Source organism: Acipenser ruthenus, chromosome 24 (genome assembly GCF_902713425.1).
Source record: "Acipenser ruthenus chromosome 24, fAciRut3.2 maternal haplotype, whole genome shotgun sequence".
NCBI lineage: Eukaryota > Metazoa > Chordata > Actinopteri > Acipenseriformes > Acipenseridae > Acipenser > Acipenser ruthenus.
In genome coordinates this window covers 6,032,786-6,057,202 of record NC_081212.1, presented here as the reverse complement: position 1 = coordinate 6,057,202, position 24,417 = coordinate 6,032,786, and the positions used below count along the sequence as shown (strand labels likewise).

General features: G+C 37.8%; 3 protein-coding genes across 5 annotated transcripts in view; 2 read left to right on the top strand and 1 right to left on the bottom strand.

The window, feature by feature from the left end:
* Positions 1-365: 365 nt before the first annotated feature.
* LOC117429912 (transcription elongation factor SPT4-A) lies at positions 366-2,926 on the bottom strand. The gene is made up of 5 exons (XM_058998904.1): positions 2,712-2,926; positions 2,065-2,171; positions 1,393-1,448; positions 920-973; positions 366-712 (listed from the first exon to the last, which is right to left on the bottom strand). Exons 1-5 carry the CDS (start codon positions 2,778-2,780, stop codon positions 645-647), a joined length of 354 nt encoding a protein of 117 aa, XP_058854887.1. The 5' UTR covers positions 2,781-2,926; the 3' UTR covers positions 366-644.
* A 1,380-nt stretch (positions 2,927-4,306) lies between these two features.
* LOC131700565 (heat shock factor protein 5-like) lies at positions 4,307-10,698 on the top strand. Of its 2 annotated transcripts, none has more exons than XM_058998594.1 (6): positions 4,307-5,274; positions 5,870-6,232; positions 6,700-6,794; positions 6,988-7,485; positions 8,129-8,288; positions 8,957-10,698. In XM_058998594.1, exons 1-6 carry the CDS (start codon positions 4,725-4,727, stop codon positions 9,085-9,087), a joined length of 1,797 nt encoding a protein of 598 aa, XP_058854577.1. In that variant the 5' UTR covers positions 4,307-4,724; the 3' UTR covers positions 9,088-10,698. The 2 variants fall into 2 exon arrangements, with proteins under 2 accessions (XP_058854577.1, XP_058854578.1); XM_058998595.1 differs by having other exon boundaries at positions 4,313-5,274; positions 6,988-7,095; positions 8,957-10,695.
* A 2,189-nt stretch (positions 10,699-12,887) lies between these two features.
* LOC131700516 (E3 ubiquitin-protein ligase RNF43-like) overlaps positions 12,888-24,417 on the top strand; it is an 86,424-nt gene continuing 74,894 nt past the window's right edge. For both annotated transcript variants that reach the window (XM_058998209.1, XM_058998208.1), the window contains exon 1: positions 12,888-14,842. In XM_058998209.1, coding sequence (XP_058854192.1) covers positions 14,594-14,842 — 249 coding nt within the window. In that variant the 5' untranslated portion in view covers positions 12,888-14,593. The remainder of the gene's footprint in view (positions 14,843-24,417) is intronic.

The following is a 24,417-nucleotide window of genomic DNA, read 5'->3' as shown; positions in this document are numbered from 1 at the left end:
TCCATGAACTGTTAGACTTTTGGGGATTCCTCACTCTTATAAAAGTTAGATTGCAAGATTTTCCATTTAAGTTGCACTTTTATGTCTGATTTCTGTCAAGCAGTAGGGGCCTTACTGGATTACTCCATACGCATACACATGAAGTCAGTAAATAGCTCTTTGGCACCACACAGTGGTATACACAGGTTATTACTATTTAAAAAATAATAGCCACTTCAATCTAATGCAGCTGTTCTAAATTTGTCACCTGGATATTTCATAGAAGTTAGTAAGTATTCTTTTTACCTAAAACCTCCGAGATGCAGGATTCCTGTTACGTGTATTGTACAAATGTTAAAAAAAAACTGGATTACTAAACACAAACGCAATGTCTTTAGGTTAAAAAACCCAGAAAACCTTTATTTGATTCATGCAAAAATAAATGTACTTAGATTTGTAGAACACACAAACCATTGCTTTCCTACAAATCAAGTTCAGAACCCAAACAGACATTTTTCTCAATTAGAGGCAGTCCACTGAACAAAAATCAACAACGCATGTGTATTTAACTCATAGCTGCTATGACAGGAATGGTGTTTTAGAGTCTGTGGCAAGTAAGAAGTTGAATTGTGGCCTGTCTAAACACAGGTTTAACATTACTTCTGCTAGGACTTGATCGCAGTATCTCTGGATTTGTAATTCACTCCTCTGCTTTTCAACTCTCTCACAATACCTGGAATGAAAAAACAGACAGGATCAATTCCCTTTGAACTACAGAAATATCTTGCATGCCATCGTCTAGCTTCACTGCCAGTGATCAGAATTAAGACAACCTGTTTATTACAAAACCATGCCCAATATACAACAACTATCAGCAATGTTTATAGTTATAGGTATACATTAGAAATCTTACAAAACACTATTAAACATATGCACATACCTGGAGGTAACCGTCCTGTGACTGTCACTGCATAGACACCTGGTTTAAAATTACCTGCAACAAATCATAGGTTTAGCATTTAGGTATAAGTTTATTTATTGATTAGACTGAGAACACATAGTGCCTTCAAGGTTAGGTGAGGCAGATCTGCATATGTTGTTCCTCACAGGAACAAGATATGATGAACTGTACATTGTAATTATGCTCCTTGAGAACACCATATTTCAGAACACCAATGATAAAATACATCATGGAAGACTAACTTTTGCTTGTTTATCAACTGATGTATTGGATACAACTACCAAATTGAGTTTTCTGAGCAGGACTATTTATTTTAAGGAATCATGTTATTTTGTTTTTTTTAGAATTACTTTTGTATTCACTTGTTACTGAACATTAATGTCAGCTTGGGTGTTTCCTGGTTTACATGTTAAGTAAATAATACACATTGTAAACTGCTTTTGCAAACTTACTGATTCTTTGCCATTTAGAAACCCAACTGTCTTCTGGACTCATCATTGCAATGACCCTGAAAAGAAGAAACCACAAATGAAAGATGTACCTAAACTGTGCCGTCAGAGCACAGGCTCACCTATTACAGGTTAAAACCTGGCCTTCAGTCGCATTCAAAAAATTAAATCACAACATGAAAAATATGTCGACTGAACTGCTATATAAACAGGATTGTGTTGTGTGTCTGGTGAAGTCTACCTTTCAGCTTCATTAAGCAGTTAATTGTTATAAGGTATTAAGGGCAGCAGTGTGGAGTAGTGGTTAGGGCTCTGGACTCTTGACCGGAGGGTTGTGGGTTCAATCCCCAGTGGGGGACACTGCTGTTGTACCCTTGAGCAAGGTACTTTACCTAGATTGCTCCAGTAAAAACCCAACTGTATAAATGGGTAATTGTATGTAAAAATAATGTGATATCTGTATAATGTGAAATAATGTATAATGTGATATCTCGTAACAATTGTAAGTCGCCCTGGATAAGGGCGTCTGCTAAGAAATGAATAATAATAAATAATAATAATAATTATTATTATGTCACTGCCATCCCACTTAAATAAATAAACACATTGTGCATCAATTGGCCAACTAATAATATTTATTTGAACTTACATTTATGAAACTAAACGAATACCTACCCATCAAAGGAAGAACTGGTGCAGTCATAAACCATTTCTCTGTTTCCTTTCATCTGGAGGTAAGCTTCGCAGTTGTCACAGCCGTCGTACTCAAATTGATCAATTGTCTAAGAAAAAAGTAGGAACCTTGTTTCAATAATTGGCACATTAAAAAGACAGTAGGGACTTAACCATAAAATGCTAAGGGGGCTAGCACTCTGTAGCCCTGCCTTGGGATCTAGGGAAAACACTGTATTTGTATGTAATACAGATTAAAAGTATTTAATAGATGGAGTCTAATGTTGGTTGCTGAATATTTACATAAGTTGGCGGAAAGGGTCAGTCACCGTTCTTGGTGATTTTTTTTAATACTGACACTTTATAGAGCTAATAATATTAGGTTGGTGTTGGGACTATAAAGTTCAATATGAATGAATTCTCTCATTAATATTCCATGAACTCACCAAAAACTGACCCCCATATTAACTAACCTGAGCAAACTACTATTGGCACTACACTGGACAGGAGGAAAGGCCACTTTAGAAGTGAAACCTGCAAATGATATATTTTACCTCTGGTGTTCTATTGTTGTACATTTTGTTTTGACCAGCAACATTTCCATGCAAGCAAAACGTTGAGGCCTCAGATCCCCAAAACAGATTTCTTACCTTAACCAGAGAGCACAAGAGACAAGCCCGCAAGTGCCGGAGATCCTTCGGTACTGTCTCCAAAGCCATTATCGGGCAGAAAATATCTTAGACAACCAGGAACCCAAATAAAAACGCTGCTTAGTTGAATTCAGAAAATCAACACATCTGAATCGTTCAAAATGGTTACTTCCGAAGTCCTGCTGAAGAGTGGCATACTTCATCAGAGTGCGTCGCAACTGTACAATTGTCACGTGATCGGGGTGTCGCACGGGCGTTACTTGTGTGCTGAAATGTATAACAATGAATGAAAAGTTTACCAACTTTTAGCCGTTATATTGACATACAGAGTCCAGGTTTAATTGCTCATATGAGGGCTGAAGTAAGGAACAGTTCAAATATGCTGTGTGCCTATGTGAAGCCAATTTATTTATGCAAGTGTACTATAAAAGCAGTAATAAAATAATATTTTAATTAAAGTTGTACTGCGGCTGTTAACTTGTGTACAGTAATGTCGAGCACATTTGACATTTATTAAGGTGATAATATCTATAATGGCATACAGTATCCATGCATGCTTTTGTACAGCTTGGAAATGGTACTTTCTATACATCCAGTATATCAACAGCGTGATGGCTTAGGGGTTTATTTGATCGACCTATACTCCGTCACGATAATCAATCAATCTTTATTGTATCTAGCGCCTGTCAAAGTGGACCACCATCACAAAGCGCTTTACAACATGCAGTAACAAGAAAATCCATGCAACTTTAAATACAGAGAAATGCATAATACATGATATACAGTAAAAAAAAAAAAACAACAACAATGCATAAAACAATAGTGAAAAATGCATAATACTTAAGTACACTGGAATGTGCATAATACATGATAGTAACATAATACATGAGTACAATAGCAGCAACTAATAGCAGATATCAGGCTTAAAGAGCATGGAAAGCAAGAGAGAACAGGTGGGTCTTGGGATAAGTGGGATAAGTCATAGATGGGGTTTCTGGAACATGTTGCAACAGTACAATTTGGATGTGAACAAAAGGATAATCCAAAAATAACTAGTTTAGTAGTTGGTGGAATTCAGTGTGATGTAAAATTCTTTAAAAATCCAGCTGTGACTTAGACAGTATCAACAGGCTACATCAAAATCAACCCACTGAAGCACACTGGTCCAAACCAAGACAATGAAAATGATGAAGTATTGTATTTTTATTATTACTATTATTATTTAAAAATATATATCAATTTAGTAGTCGGTGTCATGATTGAGAATGTGTACTATATGAAAGCTAGGTATCATACAGGGAAAGCATGAACTGCTTATTTTTTTTTTCCTTTTATTTATTTGAGTATCAGATGGTACATTGTGTACTACTGAGTCAAATACTTAATCGGAAACTGTCGTTTGTTGGCTTTCCAGTTTGTTTATACAGTACAAGTCATGCGCAGCAAAGAACTACAAAACTGTCCGGGACTGATGAGGCTCCGTTTCTTTAATGTACTTATGCGAGATTGAGTGCGAGCGCTTAGTTGCAGGTGGACGTTGCTCTTGCACGCGTGTGAGTCGCTGCAGCCAGCAGGGAAAGGACTGGCTCGAGGGTGGAATTTGAATGCATTGTCTGGGAACGTGCTGTAACGGTTCGGGAATACACTTCAACGGTTCTGAAAACCCATCGGCAAGTCATCTGACCTCTACGTTACTTTAAAATAATTATTTGAAGTATTTGATTGAAAATACATATTTTCCAATACATTGTATTTGTTAAATACAATCTGGACTCGTTTAAAAGTGTATGTAAGAATTTATCAAGATATGTAGCTATTGAATCTGTTCAGAAATCTGTCAGATTCGATTCTAGAATTTGTAGGTCTGAAAAGTCAATTAAGATTTAGACGTGTTTTTAAATTATCTTTAAATCCGTAACAAACAAACACGATTTCTTTGGTTTACTCGTTAATGTCATTCCGGAGCAGAACATATTATCGTGTTTACAAGGTTACCGATTTTACATTTTATAAATGGAGACGCCAGGCGTTTTACGTCACGTCGAGTTGGACGAGGCACTTATTACAATTCCCATCAACCCCAATAACTTCCCCGCGAAACTTTGGCGACTGGTGAACAGCCCTGAAAATCGATCAATTCGCTGGGATTCGAGGGGGGAAGGGGTGATTATCGACCAGCAACTGTTTGAATGCGAACTTTTGTCTCCATTGAAACCAACGGGGGAACCAGTCGATCTTTTCAAGACCACCAACTTTACCAGTTTCATTCGACAGTTAAACCTCTATGGATTCAGAAAGGTTGTACTCGGCTCTGGCGGGAGCGCCGGCAATATTATCCCCGGAGGAGACCTCGTTGTGGCGGAAGGAATCCTTCATCACTTCCATAACCCCCATTTTAAGAAGGACCACCCAGAACTGCTGGTTAATTTGAAGAGGTTGACCAGCGCCAACAAAGCAAAGCTAGAAGCTGGACTGGAAGTGACTTGCAGACCTCCCAATCGTTTGCGGAGACTCCTTACTAATTCAGTTGACCCAATGGAAAAAGTGAAAATGGAGAATCATGGTAAGATTTTTTTTTTTATAAAAAATAAGTCATGATTTTTATACGATCAAAACAACAACTTTTAAAGTAATACATTCATACAACAAACTGCCATTTGAATTAATCATCTTCAAAACTACACCTACTACAATGTTTGTTCCTTAATGGTAAACTAGTAAAAAGTCGAATAAAAATGCTTTGGTAAAACTGGCCTGGATATGAAATAAGTAAAAGTTGACTGATACTCTAACTAGAGCTGCATAAAGCAATTATTCGATCAAATTCTGCACAGACAGGGTCCTTTGGTGATGATGGGGCTGTAATTTACCATTCCAAACTAAACAGCTGCTTGGGTTTGTGTGAACTGCTGCTCTCCACAGGGCCTCAGAAAAGCAGCAATCATCACAAATCCAAGCAGCTGTTTCTTCACTTGTTCTTGTTTAACTTCTGAATAGTAAATGAGCCCATCTAGGGCTTGCCAGTGAGTATTCTGATATTGGTGAGTTATTCAAGGTAGAATGGCCCAATTGGTCTTTGAAGAAATAAGTGGTATCCATCAGCAGGTTTTTAAGACAGGCTTTACCCATATATCTAATGCCTTAACTTTGCTACTCAGGTTCAGTGAGTGCTGCACAGATCCATCGAGCGTTTCACAGGGAGAGTGCAGCTCCCTACCCATGCAACCCTGGCAGTTTATACCCCATGAAAGGTCTTGATCGGACCCCGATTCCACAGCGCGGCTGGCCCAGCTCCATAGGGCTCATCATGGGGCAGATGGATGGCTCTTCACCCTTCTCGGATAAGGGGATCCCTGTTTCTGTTCTACAGAGGTTCCCCACAGACGTTACCTGTGCTTTGCAGTCCAGTCCCACCACTGTGCACATGCAGCAGGGCTCCCAAGGGATGGGACCTTCCGGGCAGAAATTTGGCAATTATATGACTTCCCCAGCACAGTTCCGTCCAGCCTATTACCCTGCAGGTAAGGTGTTATTTTATCTGCATTTAAGTTTAGTGCAGAAATCCACACATTTTATCAACTGCAGTATAATGACAATTTTGCAGGGTTTCGTTAGTTAATATGCTAATGCTGGGCGCCCTCTAGTGGTTTAATATATATTGACGAGTGCTCTGTCCATTTTTTTTTTTTAAATCTTCATTTACAAAATTGTTACAAAAGTTGCTTTGGGATAGCTAATATTTATAAATAAGGCTCCAAACTATGTGGTGCGATGGTTATATTCCTAGTCTGTAATGCATTGCTGTGCAGAGCTCAAAGCTGTTCTCCAGTTTACAAAGCTTACTAACTGTGGTACCTGTGTGTGTGTGTGCAGACCATCATCCACATGCCATTACTGGCTATTGCTTTAGAACCTCAGAATATAAATATCCAACAATAATAATATAATGCTTTTAAATAAGGTTTTATAAATAGTGTTCTTTTGCCAGCAATGTGTCAGTGCTGCTCTCCTGGTTCAGTGGACTCTATGACAGGATGTGCTCACCAAAATACTTCTACCCTCTCCCATTACAACTACTATCAGGTGAGTGAAAAATAAAAGCTAAATAATGTGCAATCAACACTACCTGTTTAACACATTAATCACACATTATAACCCTGAATTTATTGATTTCAATGGCAGTGTTATTTACATCTAACCCCTGTTTGCTCCATATCATTTTAGTAAATTCCGTTTTTGTATTTGTTTTCATTTTTGCTTTAATCTAACTATGCAGCCCTCCTATCCAGTGGAATTCCTGTACCCTGGCAATCAAAACTGGCCATCAGTCTCCAATGAAGACAACAAGAAGACAGACGTCAACCTGGAAACTGTCTTTCAGATGGTAAACGAGTTGCAGGCTTCCCCCAAGCCCTGTATGGTTAAAGTGGAGACATCTGAAAGCCAGCTAGAGATAGCACAGCCCGCAATGGGACAGCAGCTCCCAGGGAACAGCTTCTCAGCTCTGAGCGCTACTGCCAAGGTTACATCTGCCCAGCTGGGCTCCCTCACTCCAGTCATCTCTGATGTTTCATCCTTAGTTGTGGATGCTGCCCAGAAGTCGACCTGTTCTGAGAACCAGATTGCTGGTTTCATCTATCCAGTTTCCACAACCTTGCTCCCGCGTGCAATGCCAATTCTAGATAATACAGCAGTCCCTGTTGTGCAGAATCAAAGCCAGGGTGAAGCTTGTTCAGGGTCTGTGGCAGTCACACAGCTAGACATATCTCAGAAGGTAAGGCCTTATTGAAACAAACCACACAATATGATGTGGTGAGAGTCAAAATTGACCACCCTTTTCAATTGTCCGTATATACCCAAATTTCTGTATGTGTCAAAAAGCACAATTGGCCATTTTTTGACTAAGGTGCTTAATTTGTAGTTTCAGTGAGCCCTATTGTACATACTGAGACATAAATTCAAATTCGTCAAATTCGTTTAATAAAGAAAATCTAAATTGCCCTTCAAAAGGGAGCACTTCATTTTGGAAGGATTCATGAGTTCTATACATTATTACTGTAGCTGTCATGTTGGAAAGGCATCTCTTGTCTCCAATTCATTCACTGTTTTATTTGCTATAGTCACAAGTTCAGGTTGCTTTATTTGCTGTGGCCTCTTATGGCCTGTGAACAACTTTTATAATGGCTTGCATAAAACTATTGGTTTTCACCAGGAGTGTGATTAGAAACCCTTTTTGCAGTGTGACTTGACTGTGCTTTACTCTGCTTGCCCAAGGTTCCAACCAGACTCGCTTTAGTGAATGAGCACCATTACTTAAAGTAGACATATCTGGGAGTCTATTCTTGTTTTGCTTCTGGTACCTTTTTTTGGATTCCTCAGTAAACTAGTGCTCTTTAATGTCCATGCATTTCTTTCAGGTTCTCAACAACACAGAGAATGTAGCACGCTGGTCTGAAACTGCTGCAGATATTTTGTCAGGTACTCAACCCCCCAAAGCTGATGAGAATGACACTGACTCATCCACTCCTGCCACACCCAGCGAGTGCAAGAGCAGCAGACAGCAGAGCAAGTCTCCTGGTAAGAATACATTTGTAGTGTGCTGTGTAAAAAATGGAAATGTGATATCGTATAGGGCTTTAACTAAATGACTTGTATATTAGTGGCTGCCTTATGCTTTTCAGGTGTAGTCGCAAAGGTTTTAAAATCCATTTTCCTACCCTTTGTTGGCATCACACAACAGGTTTCCATGCTCTTGTGCTTACGCTATTCAATACTTTAGTAGAGGCTTCTTAAGAAGCTCCCTGTACAAATACTGTTGATAATTATTACTGCATGCAGCGGATATTTCATTTTTAAAAAGTTGACTCTCGTTAATCTGAACCACCTCTTTCCAAATTGACCTGTAATGTGAACCATGCTATCATAATGAAACATATAGCAGCTGTATATATCATTCATCTATGATTTTAAATGGGGAAATCATTTTACAGTGCTGTCTCTATTTAATTCCCCCATAGGTTTATTACTGATTTGTGATGCAAGTTGGGAGAGAACATAAAACAAAACAACTGTCATTTTTCGAATGGTACAGATTACTTTCAAAACTAAACAAATCACCCAACTGGTTCAGGTTAGCTGCTGTCTACTGTCATGACAAAATAATTTGTCTTCTTGCTACAGACCAGTTTAAACAGTTCCATTGATGAATTTTACCAGTGGTGATGTGCCTCCTGTATTTTGTACAGATCTTAACCTCCTGGTTGATGTGGCCTGTAAGCAAGAGCCCTGTCAGGGGGAGGAGGAAGAGGGCTATGTGTGGACTGATCCCGCTGCCCAGTCTCAGCACTACAGCCCTGTAGACACAAGCACAGAATAACCACACTACACTACTGATATTGAAGCGCCAAGCACTGCCTTTGTCACTTTTCACACAAGGTCTGGATTCAGAAGGCTTTAAGCATGGCTTTTGGCACAGAGCTTGATTTGTTAGAACTTACATGTCTAGGAATTTGAGGACCTGTAAAATAATCTTAGCTACTTGGGCATCTACCATGATAATGAGAGAGAACTTCATGGGCTGTGAGGTTTTTAATGCAAAATATATTTTCTTGCTAGTCATCCACAGGTGCAAAAATATTGGAAAGTTGTTTAAGATTTAGCACACTGCTAAATCCTGTCTTCTTTTTTTTGTATAGCAAGCATAGCTATGAAACCCAGCTTCTAATTTAGTTTTTATTGAAATACATTTATAGTGACAAGCACAATTGTACACAGCATTCAGTAAATTAAAAAGACAATCCAAATGTGCTTACCGTTTATATATTCATAGTTCTAATTTATTGAAGTATTTAATCAAATACATGAACATAAGATGTGTTATTTGTTGTTTAAATTGAAATAATTTAGAGTTTGGTGACAACTTTTATTTGTAAATGTAATTTGTTTTATTCTATATTTTCATTGCATTCAATTGAATTGTACATGTGTGTGGTACCAGTAACACATTTATTACTAAAATAATTTACTGTACACAGGAAACCATCCGGGACCAATTTGTGTGCACTGGTTTTGAAGGTCTTAATCAGCCAGATGGTCTTTCAATAATTTACTCACAAGTGGCTCATTTTAAAAGAATGATTACAAGTATTATTCCTTGTTTGCATATTTCCCGATCTTGTACCAATGAGTCAACAATGCCAATGGATGAATTATTTTTACTTGCAGCTTTAGCAAAGCTTACAGAGCCTTGGTTTGTATCTTTTGCAGTAGATCACTTTCTCTCTGCGTTCTTCCTACTTAGCTACACAAACCGGTGATTTGAAGTGATGAGAGAAGTGACAGAATAAGATGGAAGTTTTACCTACAGATTTAGAAACTCCATTAGTAAACTGCTTTATAGTCTCAAATACAAATTTGATCCAATGTTCCCCTCATCCATATGGTAAAACTGACCCCACGACATTGATTTTACAGTGGGTGTTGTAAAGTAACTGTCAGTAGCTTAATGAGTAATCCCACTAGGTAGAATTCTACATTATAAAAAGGTTTCTGGGACGTCTAAAGTTTGAATGAGTTGGTTAATGACAAGGAATAATAACATTTTTGTAAATACTAGCCAGAACTGAATTGAAAGGAAGAATGGTGCGATGCAATGTGCAGATCCTTTTTGTTATTATTTTATAATTAACAAGTCACCCTTATAATTGGAGGTTCTTAAAAAAATATCCCTTTGTACTATTGCCATTCATAAAAGAAGGGATTCAAATAACATGTAATTTTCCAGTAATTTATAATCCTAACTCTTAAATTATTTTTTATTTGATGCTTTTTTTTTTTACATACTCAGTAGCCTGTTTTTACCAATGTTGCACTGTTTTACTGTGTAAGTACTATATAAAGTTTATTTGCAATTTTTTGCATTCCAGATCAGTTCAATTAAAATTATTGACATTTTCTGTCATTATTTGATCACTTTTATGTAAGTAAAAGATAAATAAATTAATCTGTTCTGAAGTCATTTCTAAATGTGTGTAATTTAATTATTTAAATGTGGACATTTTCACGAACAATTGGTATGTTAAAACAATTGGCAGGTGGTTCATAAGACAGGCGAAGGCAAATTGAAACACAAGGAATATGCAATATATAAAAGAAAGACAGATCGATAATTCGTTGATTGATTTAAGTTCAACAAGACTGGGTTTTTCTCCAAAATCACTCTTACAGTATTACAAATGTAAGTAATTCTTAGTAATGTTTGGGTACTTGCTAAAAGGATTTGGGTCATATTGACAAAGCATTTACCCAAGTGCTGCATGTTGCCAATGTTCAAGAACTAGCCCTAAGCACGTTTCAGTTTGGAGAAAACGTGTCTTTTCATAAAATAAAGTGCAGAGGAACCAAGGAATTCACTTTTGGTGGACACTGTACCTTTTAAGATACATAACAAAAAAGCATATAATTTAATTAGTTTTTTTTATTTTAGCATAGAAAAGTTTTTTGAGTGAATACTGGGTAGAGCAATATGCTATGTTAACAGCTTAGTAGCAAATATGGTAATTTGATTCTTAATGATGTCATGTAGCAGACCAGATAATGTAATCAATATGATCTTAAGATTTTTTTGTTTGTGAAATAATTTTTTATGTGAGTGGCTGGAAGTCAGCCTAAGGGATGAATAAGGTAGATATCTTATAGCTTGAGGAACTAATACAATAGATCTATTCTGATCAAACCATTTAAAGGAAGGATCCTCTTAAATGACATTTCCTGCTGAGTCTTTTGTTCAGAGAGACTCAGGGAATCCATGTATAATATTAGCAGCATCCATTACACACCAAGCATTGGGCAATATTTTTCTTGGGAACCCAGAAATTCAAGCTCAAAATCTTCCAGTAACATGGGATTTTTTTAAATTCCAAAAATAACCTCAAATATTACCGGTAATGTATAATGTTTGCAATAATTAATATTCATGTAAAGCTATAGCCAAATGTTTTGTATCACCCTATTAAATTAACACATTTTGCTTCATAAAGTCTGAATAATGTAACATTTTGAAATCTAACATGAAATACTGTACTACTAGTATGGCTTCCGGCAGACTTTTACAATATCATTTTGTAGTTTCTGTGATTACACAATGTTAAATAAAAGATAAAAATTACGTTTATATAGTTGTTTTTTTTTTAAATGATGTCTCAATCCTAAAATTGTAGGGAATGCAAAACTTTTGGCCACAGCTGGAGATGCAGTTATAGCACTATTTACTAAACAAAGTCAAGCCTGCTGTTGTGTTTTGGAACCTTGGATTCGTGCTTGGCCTCTGTCACCAGCAATGCCAAAATGCAAAGGAGATGCCCTAATTTGTGGACAAGGTACACAGATTCTCCCTCACAAAACATGACTACACATAACTTGCTTTAGGCTTGTTGGCTTCTTAAAAACCAATGTAGTGTGCCCATTATGACCCTAGAGGGAGCTTTGATTCATTACTGTATATGAGCGATCAACACAAACAATAAGGGAATTGTTTACATATTTAGCCTGAATTCCTGTATCCAGTTATTATATAGTAACGTTTCTCTCTGTGGCTGCAGAACAGCCAGGCAATGAGTCACCATTGTGATCATTCCTTAATGATTATGAAGGTATAGTCAGCAAGCAATTTTAAACTACTGTGTTGGGCATCATGAAGAAAACTCAAGCAAGAAGCAGTGTGATGCAGAATGGTATGCAACCTCGACTGTTCATCTGTGGAATTTATGGAGCAATGTGAAGAATAATGACACAGTGGTCATGTTTGGTAATCCAGGAATGTAACTTTGAGATATGAAAAAGCTGAATTCCCCTCACAAATTAACCAGAAAGTGTCACAGCTGTGTATGTATACAGGCAGAAAAAAAAAGCATATTATTGATTTATATTTAAATATACACTGTATATATTAAGAAATAACAGGCAGGAATAATATTCTTTCCTACTGGTTTTATTCACATTGTTTTATGTTGTACATAATAGGCGTCCACTTTGCACTGGTGCAAACAGAAGGAACATGCCTTGTAGTGATATAGAATACTGTAGTCTTGCTGGATTTTCATAAACCCCATCGTGTACCTTTATCTCGTTCCCCCAGCAGAGGGTGCGCTGTGTTGGTTTTATTTCGCAGCTGCTTATGGCTGCTCCACCCTCAGTGACAGTCAGCAGGTAGACAGTAAATGAGATCCCAGGGGAGGGAAGCAGAGAGCAGGGAACGAAACATTGCAATCCACAGCCTTCCTCTTCTCTGAACAACTTTCCAGGACTCCGTTTGAAATCTGTTTTACAAGTCTTCTCGTGCTGTTACACAACTTTTTAAATTGCATCTTTCAAACGTATCGATCCCTGCTGGATTTCTGTGCATAATTTACACCAACGGGTTTGAATTTCGTGTCTTAAATGAGCTCGTTTTGATTCTATGGAAACCTGAGCTGGAATGTGCTGGAAGTGGCAGCTAGGGAAACTGTTTTGAAAATTAATTGGAAAAAGTTTTGTATACCCAACCCGTGGAGTGATTACAAAACGTACATGTGGGTAAAAGGCTGATGGATTATACATTCTATATATTATTGATATATACATTTTCTACGAGTCTGTCTTAGTGTAAGTTTTTGTTTTTATTTTTATGGGCAGTTCGGGTAACTACAATGTTTTTACCTGCATTATCATGGAGTAATGTTTGAGGATCTGGGATCAACATTTCTTTCGCTTGCTTGGAATCTTTCCGTCTTAGTATAAAACACAACTTCTAAAGCAACATGAACACGCTGTTTTTATTCCTATGGTTTGTGCCTGTAACCCTCGACTTCAGAGTTTGATATACACATTGTTGTAGTGTACTGAAATGTTCATTTAAAAGTTCCCAGCGTTGTTTCAATTCAGTAGATCACTTTGGAAAATCTCTTTTTAACTCTTTATATACTTCAAACTATATTGCTGATATTTTTTGGTATTCTATATTTGCTGGGGATTAACTGGAATCTTCGTTGTTTTTTTAAGTCCTTGAATGTTACAAGTGTCCAGCGGAGTTCAAATAGACTTGACTATTTTGTTAAAGTTTTGAATGTTGTGCAGAAGCCGAGTGAAGCTGGGTTTCCTAACCGGAGGGAATCCCCAAACTTGACTCGGTTTAAACACACCAAACTCCCTGGATTAAACACAAGTAGGTCCAGCAAATGAGATTAAAACTTCCCTTGGGAAATCTGGAATCTTAAAATGTGGACAGTCAAAGAGAGCGTCCCCATTCCTGCATCCATTCAGACTGGAAGTGTTCACAAAGCGAAAAACAAGCAAGATCTGTAAAAATATGTACAAGTATGTTTCCTTATGCCTTGTCGAATTACCACTGCTGTCGAATTTACTGAGGGTTTCTGCAGGAGTTCAACGAATTCAGCAGACAGTTTAATAATAGGTGTTGCGTTTTGTAGAAACTTTTTTTTTTTCGTTGAGTCGTTTATGTAATGCAGTACAACACCACACGTATATTTCATGTTTTTGAAAGTAAGAAAGTTGCACGTTATCAGCCGAAAACTCTAATTAGTAAAAAGGCTGTGGAATTTTTGATAATAACTTTGAACCAAGGAGCCATACTTTTTAAGAAGGAATAAATAACAATAAACCTGCAATTAAACGTGATATTTTTCTCCAGGCAACCCACGTGCAAAAAGTGTTTTGGATACAATTTCAAAAGGCTTGATTTTTCCAACAGGTTGCAGTGATATATATATATATTTTCCCTCAATCCTTTTTTTTTTCGTTTTTGGATATATATTTTTCTAGCTAGCTTGAGTACGCTGTCAGTCAGCCTCCCAGTGCACAATGTGCGGCCGGGGCCCGCCGCTGCAATGACCGTTCCTCAGCGGCAACTCGCCGGGCTCTGGCCGTGGCTGCTAATGGCGGCCCTTCAGGTAGTGCTCGGGCAGACAGGACTGGAGCTGGCGGCGGCGGCGGCGGCGTCGGAACGGTCTGCGACCAAAGCTGTCATCAAAGTGACACTTCTCAAACCAGACTCGGCGGGGAAGTCTTACATGGAAGTGGAGGGGGTGTTCGCGGGAAGCAACGGAAGGGGTTCAACCGAAGGGAAGCTGATGCAGGTAGGAATGATAATGAGCTAATTGATAACGAGGTTTCGGACATTTGTTCACTCACACACACACACAATATAATTAGAAGACCCCCCCCCCCCATACTGTTTAATGTTTTGCCAGCATGTTGTTTAGTTTTCTTTTATTATTGTTTGCTCGTTGTTTATTGTGAAGCAACTACTGGTGTTGTCTAGAATGTTTATTTTAACAATAATAACAGAGAGAAATGGCTAAACTAAGGTAATGTAGCAACATTCAACAGTTGTAATAATACGGAAGGGCTGGTTAACTAAAATAAATTACGTATATTAAGGATAACTTGATGTATTCCTTTTTTAAGGTGTAGGCAGGTGTGACTAAATTATTACCTGGGATGGGAGTAAGTTTATTCATGGCTCAATGTGCCAGGCTGTTACAGGTCAAAATGAAGGCTTCCACAGAGAGGACAGTGAAGATCATTTTAACCTACAGTAAGATGTGAACCCGGTCAAGTGCTATTTGCAGGTACGCGCTAAGTGATACACAGCGCACTGCGCTTGCGTGCGCATGCCTAAACCACTTCCACTAAAAGCAGGGAGGCGCCCATTCAAATCTGTTACATTATGTTGTTTTCGATTGTTCATATTTTCTAGTAATGTGGAGTATTTTTCCAACATTAAGAAAACAGTATGCAAATATTTATCATATGCAATACATTGGGTCGTGTACATTGTTTTGGTGGACTTCCCATTTTGTCTTGTCGTCGTGAATTTCTTTTCTTTTTAGAGAAATTGATTGTTTCCAGTTTAAGTTTGCAAAAAAAAAAGTATAATGGTAAATGTACCTCTGTTTGACAATAGGAAAACACCCATCAAATCGCAGTTGATTGCACCAGTACCAAAATCTGACAGCGTACCACTTTCAATGTGACACTTTCTGACATTACATGGGTCAAGTTTTGGTATGCGTACCACATTCTGTACTATTTTCTAACACTACACCGGTCCTGTCTGCCCTGTGGCGATACATGTTGGCAATGTTTCTGTTAATACCTTGTTGTTATTTGTACCATGTTCTGGAGATGCAGTAGCTGACAATATTGAACAGTGAATATCATACATTAATAATTATCCTCCCAGAATTAAATGGTAAGCCTGAAACAGGTTGAGCTGTGCTATAAGGGTTCAAGCCAGTAGTTAGTTGGGTACCTATATTTGCACTGGCCTACCAACTGATTTGGAGATGTCTTCACTGTCTTTACATGAGCAATAATCAAGACCCTTATATTTTTATTGTATACAGTAGTGTGCACATTTATCAAGAGCACCTCAGGATTTCTCATTTATCCTTTTAAACCCCTGTGTGAGAATTGTTCAGTCAGTGATATAGAAACAATAGGCACTTGTGTGAAAATGTTAGACCACTTTGTGCTTTAATTAGACATCTTACCTTTTTACCATTTGTGGCTGTGTTTCTTTTTTCTTACTATCTTAAATGAATTGCATGGGTGACCTAATAAAGTAATCAATTAAGTAATATGCCTATTTTGACTATTTTCAAGATGTTCAGTTCCAGTGATTTGATTTCATATGCACAACAAATCAAAACAGATGCAATGGGGTGTTCTAATACATTTACACACGACTATATTATATATAGAAGCAATGGGGTGACCTGTATCAGTACTCCAGAGTGTTAAACAGACAGCCTCATAATGTATCTGTCGAATGTTAAGTCATGTTTTTTCTTAGTATAAGTCAGTATTTGCTTGAGTGAGCTAAATTGTGGCTGAAAATCAGTAAAAGTAGGAATTTTGGGGTATAAAACCTGAACTTAAAATAAAGGTCATTTTATTAAAAAACCAACGCCTCCTACTAGCATGTTATTAAAAAAAAAAAGAGAGATCGAAGTCTGCACAGCTACAGCAGAATAAAAAGCCCCGTGCTGTTGTGTTGAATGATGAGAGAGGAGAAAATGATTTATTAGGTTTGAAATATCTGCATGTAGACAGAGGCACGGTAATATCTGTTTCTTTAATTGCCTGCCAGGTGCGAGCACATGTTCCTAAGAAAAAAAAAAAAAAAAAAAGACACTGTAATCGTGCCAACCAGGAAAGCCACCAGTGGTTACAGGGCCTCTAACAGGAAAACCCACTACTAAGGAGAGGTGGGGGGACTATATAGAAATGCTTGCTGTGACTGTTGAAGATATAACTATAAGAAACTAATGGACAAACATGTCGGTCACACCACCCATGAAGACATTAGCATTTGTCTGCTTTAATGTTTGAATATGTCAGCGTTGTTTGGCAGTCTCAAAAAGGTGTGATGTTATGGTTTATAGGAGGGGCTTTGTGTGAATTTTGAATTCTCCTTTATATGCAAGACTTAACAGAAAAAGTTACATTTAAACTTACAGATTTTTTGCATTTAGCATCTGGTGATGAAGTTTTGTGGGATTTGAGACCATTGTTAAGCTCTCCAGTGTTTGGGGTTTAGTCCATTATTGGACATTCTTGCACTAAGAGGAACTTTGTTCTTTCAGAAATAAAGAGTGTAAACTTTGCCCTACAGCCCATGCTTTGTAAGACTGGGCTGTGGGTGGGTACTGTAGGTAGACCACTCATCCTTCCCTCAAGGTGCCTGTGAGCTCTAAAGCTGGCTTGCCTGTTGAGGCAGGCCTGTCTCACTCCACACACTGTTTTTATTTTCCTGTCTTCAGGGGTGAATCTCGCTGATTTAAAAATGCAGAGGTCGTTTTGTTCATCTTCCAGTCACACCCTCAATAGAAAGTTTCTCAAACAAAGGAGACTGTTTGTTTGTTTTTTAACCAAGCAATTTTTTGGTATTACTCATCACCAACAAAGAGTGGCAATACTTACTAAAGGTCTTTATTTAGTTAATTTGTTTTGGCAGCTTTTCATTAAGGTACACTTGTGATACGTTTTAAAATTACTAGAAAAAAAACAAAACAAGCAACATTTCAAGTAAAACTTTTGAGAGCGCTTTACAGTCGTCAAAATGTTTGTCGTTGCATTTACATAGTTTTTTTTAGTATTTTTAAGTCTCTGTTTTGGATACATGTCGGGGGTGAATCAGTAGTGTTGAGACTGACGGAGGTTCATTTTAAATTCAAAAAGGTGTGTCATCCTCTGAGGACCCGAGGCTACTAAGAATTCAGCTCCCTTTACCTTATTGAAGTCTGACGGCAGGTTTTCTTAACCCTCAGCAATTATATCTGCTGCCATCATGTTTGATCTGTCAACCACATTTTTTTGTATTGTTTTAGACCACAAGTTGGTTAACAGTTGAACTAATTCCCTTTATTGGAATTAATCTTTTTTTTATTTTATTTTGTTTTGGAATATAATTGCAGGTTACTTGTTGCAAAAAAAAAAAGAAAAAGTACTCTACCAGTATCTACAGGCTGAGAATTAATACAAAACATACACTAGGTTTGTTTGAGTGTGATCCAAGTGAAGATACATACATATTTATTATTATATTTTTGTGAAGTCATTGACTGACCTGGCACAGAGATTTAGTTGGAATCCAGGTTTGCTTTGAACATGAGAAGAGACGCCCAGCATTTGTCTTGGCTTTAAACAATTTTCAGACTGGTGCAGCTTTGAAGTTAATCCTCTGGCCGGCCGCTGTCCAATTAAAACCAACTAAACGATGTTAAAGAGAGCCCTTTTGCTAAGACCCCTTTCATTTTGCATGAGGAACTTAATGCTGCTGAAAAGTAGGGTTGACCTCTGTGGAATCTTATAAGCCCTCTGGGACAGTCAACAATGCAAGACATCTCATCACTGATTTAATAAGCACCGTCCCGGCTGCCCTGAAGAGACGACCTGCTTGAGCATGGGACTCGGGGTAATCCCTTGTGCTTAAAGGAGTAGCCCAAGAGGTTTTTAAAACTCTTTATTAGCTTCAGTACCATTTCCACTGCTACCCTCATCATTGTGCAGTGTACAATACACTTTCTGCACTTCTGTGAAGGTGCTACAGCAAAGTTCCTTTCTCCGAGAGTCCCCTGTGCTTTCTTTGTAACAGAGAGCAAGCTTTACTCAAACTGGGAGTCGGACTTTGGTGATTGACGGCAAAGATCTCTGGCTACTGAAACAAGCAATCTCATGTAGTGTGCTTTTTCATGCACAAACAACTACTCTGGAGGAGGATGATTGCAGTTAAATGTGGAAGTTGTCGTTGCCGCTGGTAATTTTGTTTACGAGCTGAGAGTGATCAAAGTGAGTAAAGTTTAACCGTGAGGTGGAGTAATTAAACAGGACTGTATACACTGAGCTTCCGATTCCCCGAGTTGAGCTCTCTTTCTCTAGCCTGACTTCCTGAGAACAGCCTTTGAAAGTGCGCAGATAACAGCCCCTGCAACTCCCAGTCCCCCTGCTCTGATCACATCAGGACATAGTGTTTATCCACGGTTTGTATACAGCCCTGGGTACAGCTTTCACAAATCAAAGTACATTCTTATAGTCTTAGCGGCAGCTGTAATTACTGGAGATGGCTCTCTTAAAGGGGGACTAATGAAGGCTTTTAAAACGACGTGTATTGTCTCCCACTTCCTTGCATGTCCCTTGTCATTTTATTCTGCACATTTTTCTAGACTTTCACTTTAACACATGTAAAGTCTTTTTATCCTGCCACTAGATTTACTTCCTCTGTAACAGGTACTGTAGAAGGAGCCCAACCGAGCCCCTCATTAACTTTCTATACAAATTTTATTAGGACTCTTCTGTGGCCCCCAATAGTGTATTCAGTTTTTTTTTTTGTGGGGAAACACATTACATATTTAATATAGTCAATCCAATACTGCATAGCTTAAATCATGTCCTTGAACTCTGAGAGGCAAATAGAATCTTTCCATTTTATGAAACCCATTATATAATCTGTTTTTACTTTCATGACACAAGCAGCTCAAATGCAGCCTCCCTGGTTCTTTATTTTCAAGTTCCTCCCATCTGCCAGGAGTTCCCAGCAATGCCTGGGCTCCTGTTTTTCAGCTATCTGTCTCACTACAAGACGCAATGTGGTAAAGGCATTAAAAGCCTGTATCCTTGAACTTGCCACTGGAAGCATTCTGCCTCCAAGGAGAAGAGGATTCGAATACAAACAACATTACCAAACCCAGCCCCTCCCACAAAGGGGCTCCTTTCTGACAGGTTATCGGCCAGCCGAAAAATAATGCATTCACGAAGTATACACAGTCTTTTCACACCACGTAGGTTTGGAGTTTAAACCTTTCCCTGTCCCGAGTCGATGTTCCAGTCTGAGAAATTTGGAGAATAGTTGGAGAATAACAACAGACTTTCTACCAAAACAGATGAAATGCAGAAGTTCTTTCAAGTGTTTTAAACCTGATATCATCACTTCTTTGAAAAGCTAGTGCAGGGTTAACAATTAGAATTGGGCCGGCAACCATTTCTGGGTTTCAAAACTACTTTTTGCTATATTAACACAACTGATCAAAGGTCAGAGCATATTTAACAGGAGTCTGGCTATGTAAATACATTTATCTAAACAAGGACAGATCTGAAATACTTCTATTGCACCTGCCTGGATCAGAGCTTTGTGATCATGGGGTGAATTAATGTTAAACCAACACTGATGGTATGATACAGAAGCAAGCAACATTTTATCTGCAGCCTGATCTTGGCTAGGGAATAGCTGTTTCTAGTCCAGCAACTTCATTGGATCTCACCAACCACAGACTGTTAATATTCTTTTGTTTCTGTAATGAAAGGTGATATTGCATCATAAAGTCTGATAAAGTTTGCCCTAGCCTTCCCTCCTTCTCTCTGTGTATTGGGAACGGATTCCATCGGAGAGATAAAGGGGAAATGTTGGCACGGCCGCCCATGACCTCGGGGGCCCTGCTGTAAACTTGATAACGGCAGCAGGCATACTGTACAATCCCAGTCCTGCTCCTCTCAAGGTCTCGCTGTGCACACAGGCAGGTCGCACGCAACAGTCACACTCGCACACTCCATAACTGATTAGTGCAGGTGTCATTTTTTCAGAAAATTGATCGATCGGAGACTCTGAATGTTCAATGAATCGGTTGTTGCTGGTGTTTGTTTCGAGTGGTCTTCCATAGTTGCTAAATATGTTGAAGTTTGTTTTAGCTGTAAGGCCCACCACCCCTCCAATTGCAACCCACCTTCCTGTTTAATAGAGCTTGAAGATGTCATTTATAACCTATGAGGTTGAAGTTATTGCAACAGCTCGACGATTGGGCTCTCAGACTGACACAGTGTCCCTACATCTGAAACTACCTTTGGATAATGTCACTTCAAACTGGACCCAACAGCTTTATTTTAAAGAAGTGAACAGAAACATCTGTTATAGAACAATGTAGTAAATGGACACCAAAGAGTTAAGATGTGGAAACATCGGTTTTCATTTAGATTACTTCTGGATACAGAGAAGATTTCTTAATTGCCATCTTTCTAAAATTGTCATGCAATGAATAATGAAAGTATGCATAATTAGCGTGTGTGTGTTATATATATATATATATATATATATATATATAGATATAGATATAGATATAGATATATATAGATATATATATATATATATATATATATATATATATATATATATATATATATATATATATATATATATATATATATATATATATCTCATTCTGTTCAGAGTAAATTTTAAATAAAAACATGATGGCAGCCTAAATGCAAATTCTGGAGATGGGAAGCATTTAACTTTTTTTTTTTAACTATGAAGAGTCTGTGGATTGTACAGTATGTATCCCGGTTTGACAATTAGATGCGCTCACTCAACAAAGCGATTTGAGCTGGCAAGGTGTTTATAACATCCATTACATGAAGGCAGCATGGTTAGGGGGTCAGCTGATTGAGCGCAGCATGGTTAGGGGGTCAGCTGATTTGAGCGCTGTGTGTCTGGGGAATGGCAAACTTCAATGAGAGTTTTTCCTTGGCGTGTTCTCAGTATGGACAAATTTAGTACTTTCCCCAGATGCATAGTGAAATGCACTTTTCATACCTGTTTGCAAACATTAGTGTTTTTTTCGTTATTCATTTTAGACTCAAGTCATTGAATGCTTCCAATCCCCAGCATTCATCCGATGGTCCTTATTCAAGGTGACCCCATCTTGATCCTTTATTATACTGCGAAACATTTTCATCCATGTTATAAAACACTCAGTAGTGCTAAATGTAGAAATACTACAAGAAACTTAATGAAGGCATTGAAAATGACTTTTACCGTAGTTGAAAGTTTTTGAAACGTTGAGTCAATGAATGTGTTGTTTCTTTTATATTTTCTACTGCGTGATATGAACGACCTGCAGTATAAAAGCACAGCCTCGTTCTCAAGAAGATTTTCGTTCTATTGGGTATGACCTGATCTAACCTCAAGCATTAGTTAATCGGAATAACAAGGTTGGTAGGTGTCACCATGTGACTTACAATTTATATATTTTTTTTTAACCAATGGAAACAAGAACATCCTTGTAGTGTAGAATTCTCTTCTTGCTCACCCCCCGACCCAAGATGGCACACCCTGCAGAGACTGTGTTGCTTCCAGTTTTAGTTTAATCTTGCTAGGCAGGTTTCTCGGAGAACAAATAAAGTCTGGCTTCACCCTTTACTGTACATACACTACGTGGCTATTCAGGAGAATAGTGTGTTGACATTTGATTTCACTCGGGTTGCCTGAGCTATGAAAAATCTGGTGCTGGAGGCATCAGTCAAAGCGCAATTGTGTGAAAACAGCATCCTGTTTACCAGCTTGTTGTGCTAAAAAAAAATCAAATCACACACCCATGTTCTGAAAGATGCGGTCACTCAGCAGTGGGACAGACTGATGAAGCCTTTCACTTGCACGTGGCTAGGTTTCATCTGGTAAAAGCCTAAGTCTGGTTTGTTTTTGCACTTGAATAATTTTGTGGCTTAAAAATTATAACATAGTGCTTTCAAAGAAAAGAAAATTACAAAGCTATCTGTATGAAATCCTTATTTGCATTTCATGAAATCGGACTTTCTGACTTATTAGCTGAGCTTATTGAGAAACTATTATTATTATTATTATTTATTTCTTAGCAGACGCCCTAATACATTATTTCACATTATACAGATATCACATTATTTTTACATACAATTACCCATTTATACAGTTGGGTTTTTACTGGAGCAATCTAGGTAAAGTACCTTGCTCAAGGGTACAACAGCAGTGTCCCCCACTGGGGATTGAACCCACGACCCTCCGGTCAAGAGTCCAGAGCCCTAACCACTACTCCACACTGCTGCCCCCATACTTTACTGTAAAAACTGACAGCAACTTTTTTATCTTGTAGAATTGTAAAAGTCTTTTTTAAAATTATTTATTTATTTATTTATTTACACGTTCCACAATAAGGTCATTCAGTTTAAAATAAATAAATAGAATCCTTCAGTTCAACCTGATTGTTTTTTGTTCTTTTTACAGTATTTATACATTCACAAAAAATAAATTAGCAATAGACCCGGCGTCTTTCAGATCTGTAGCAATCTGTAATCCTTTGTTATCCGTCACGAATTTGTCATTCAAACTGCCTGTGTTTCATTAAACAAACCAGAAATGTACAGTTTTATGGATTGTGTTAATTTAAAAAAAAAAAATTCAAAAAGTTTATAATATAAATGACAAAGCACTGTAATTTAGTACTGTAAGAAGAACTTAATTTGAAATGTGAAATATATATAATACTAAATCAAATCTACTTTTTGTGTATACAATAGTTTAAACGGTAAACACCTGTTTGCACAAAATGTTTAAACATCTGTTAAGCCTAATGCAGATCCACATCCTTAATAAAATACCACTCTGTATACATTTCCATCTATCCGATCATGTAAACAGTACTTGGTATATGTTATTGGCCCTGTTACCAAAATATCATTCAGAAATGTGTTTACAGAATGCATACCTAGAATTCTTGATAGTCTGTAGCATTTGCTTCAATTTAATGTATTATAAGTTAGCACTGACCTCAACCTCATCTTCTCAATTAAATGCCATTGATCATGTCTTTGTTTGAAATAAATACCTTGGCAGTAGATTGCAACCCACATATAAAACCTCATAACTGCATAGTCCTGCTTGCAATGTCCATTATTCATACCGCGGTCAAAGACCCCTTTCTCAGTACAAGTCCACCACAGCCAGTTTTACAGGGTCCTGTCTGTGGCCGACAATGATGCACCATGGGATAGGTTTAGTGGTTTATTGGGATTTGCATATTTACAAATCGCTAATTCTGTGCTGTACCTACATAATTCAAGCTGGATGTTTCGAAACTCATTTGTTTTAACAAGTTTTCTATGTACACCGTTTGGTCAAGGCTTGCAAGTAATACAGAACAAGAGTTTTGTCATGGTATTTGGTGTTCCACATTTGTTCAGCGGTCAAACAGTATTACAGCATTTTCTGACAATGAAGAGCAATGCTGATCTGTCTTTCTATTGCAATTTGTTTGAGCTTTTATTTTTTATGGGATAAAAATGTGAATGTAAGTAATTGTTGAACTTGATATCACCACTTACTGCAGATTTGTTAAGGTAAAAC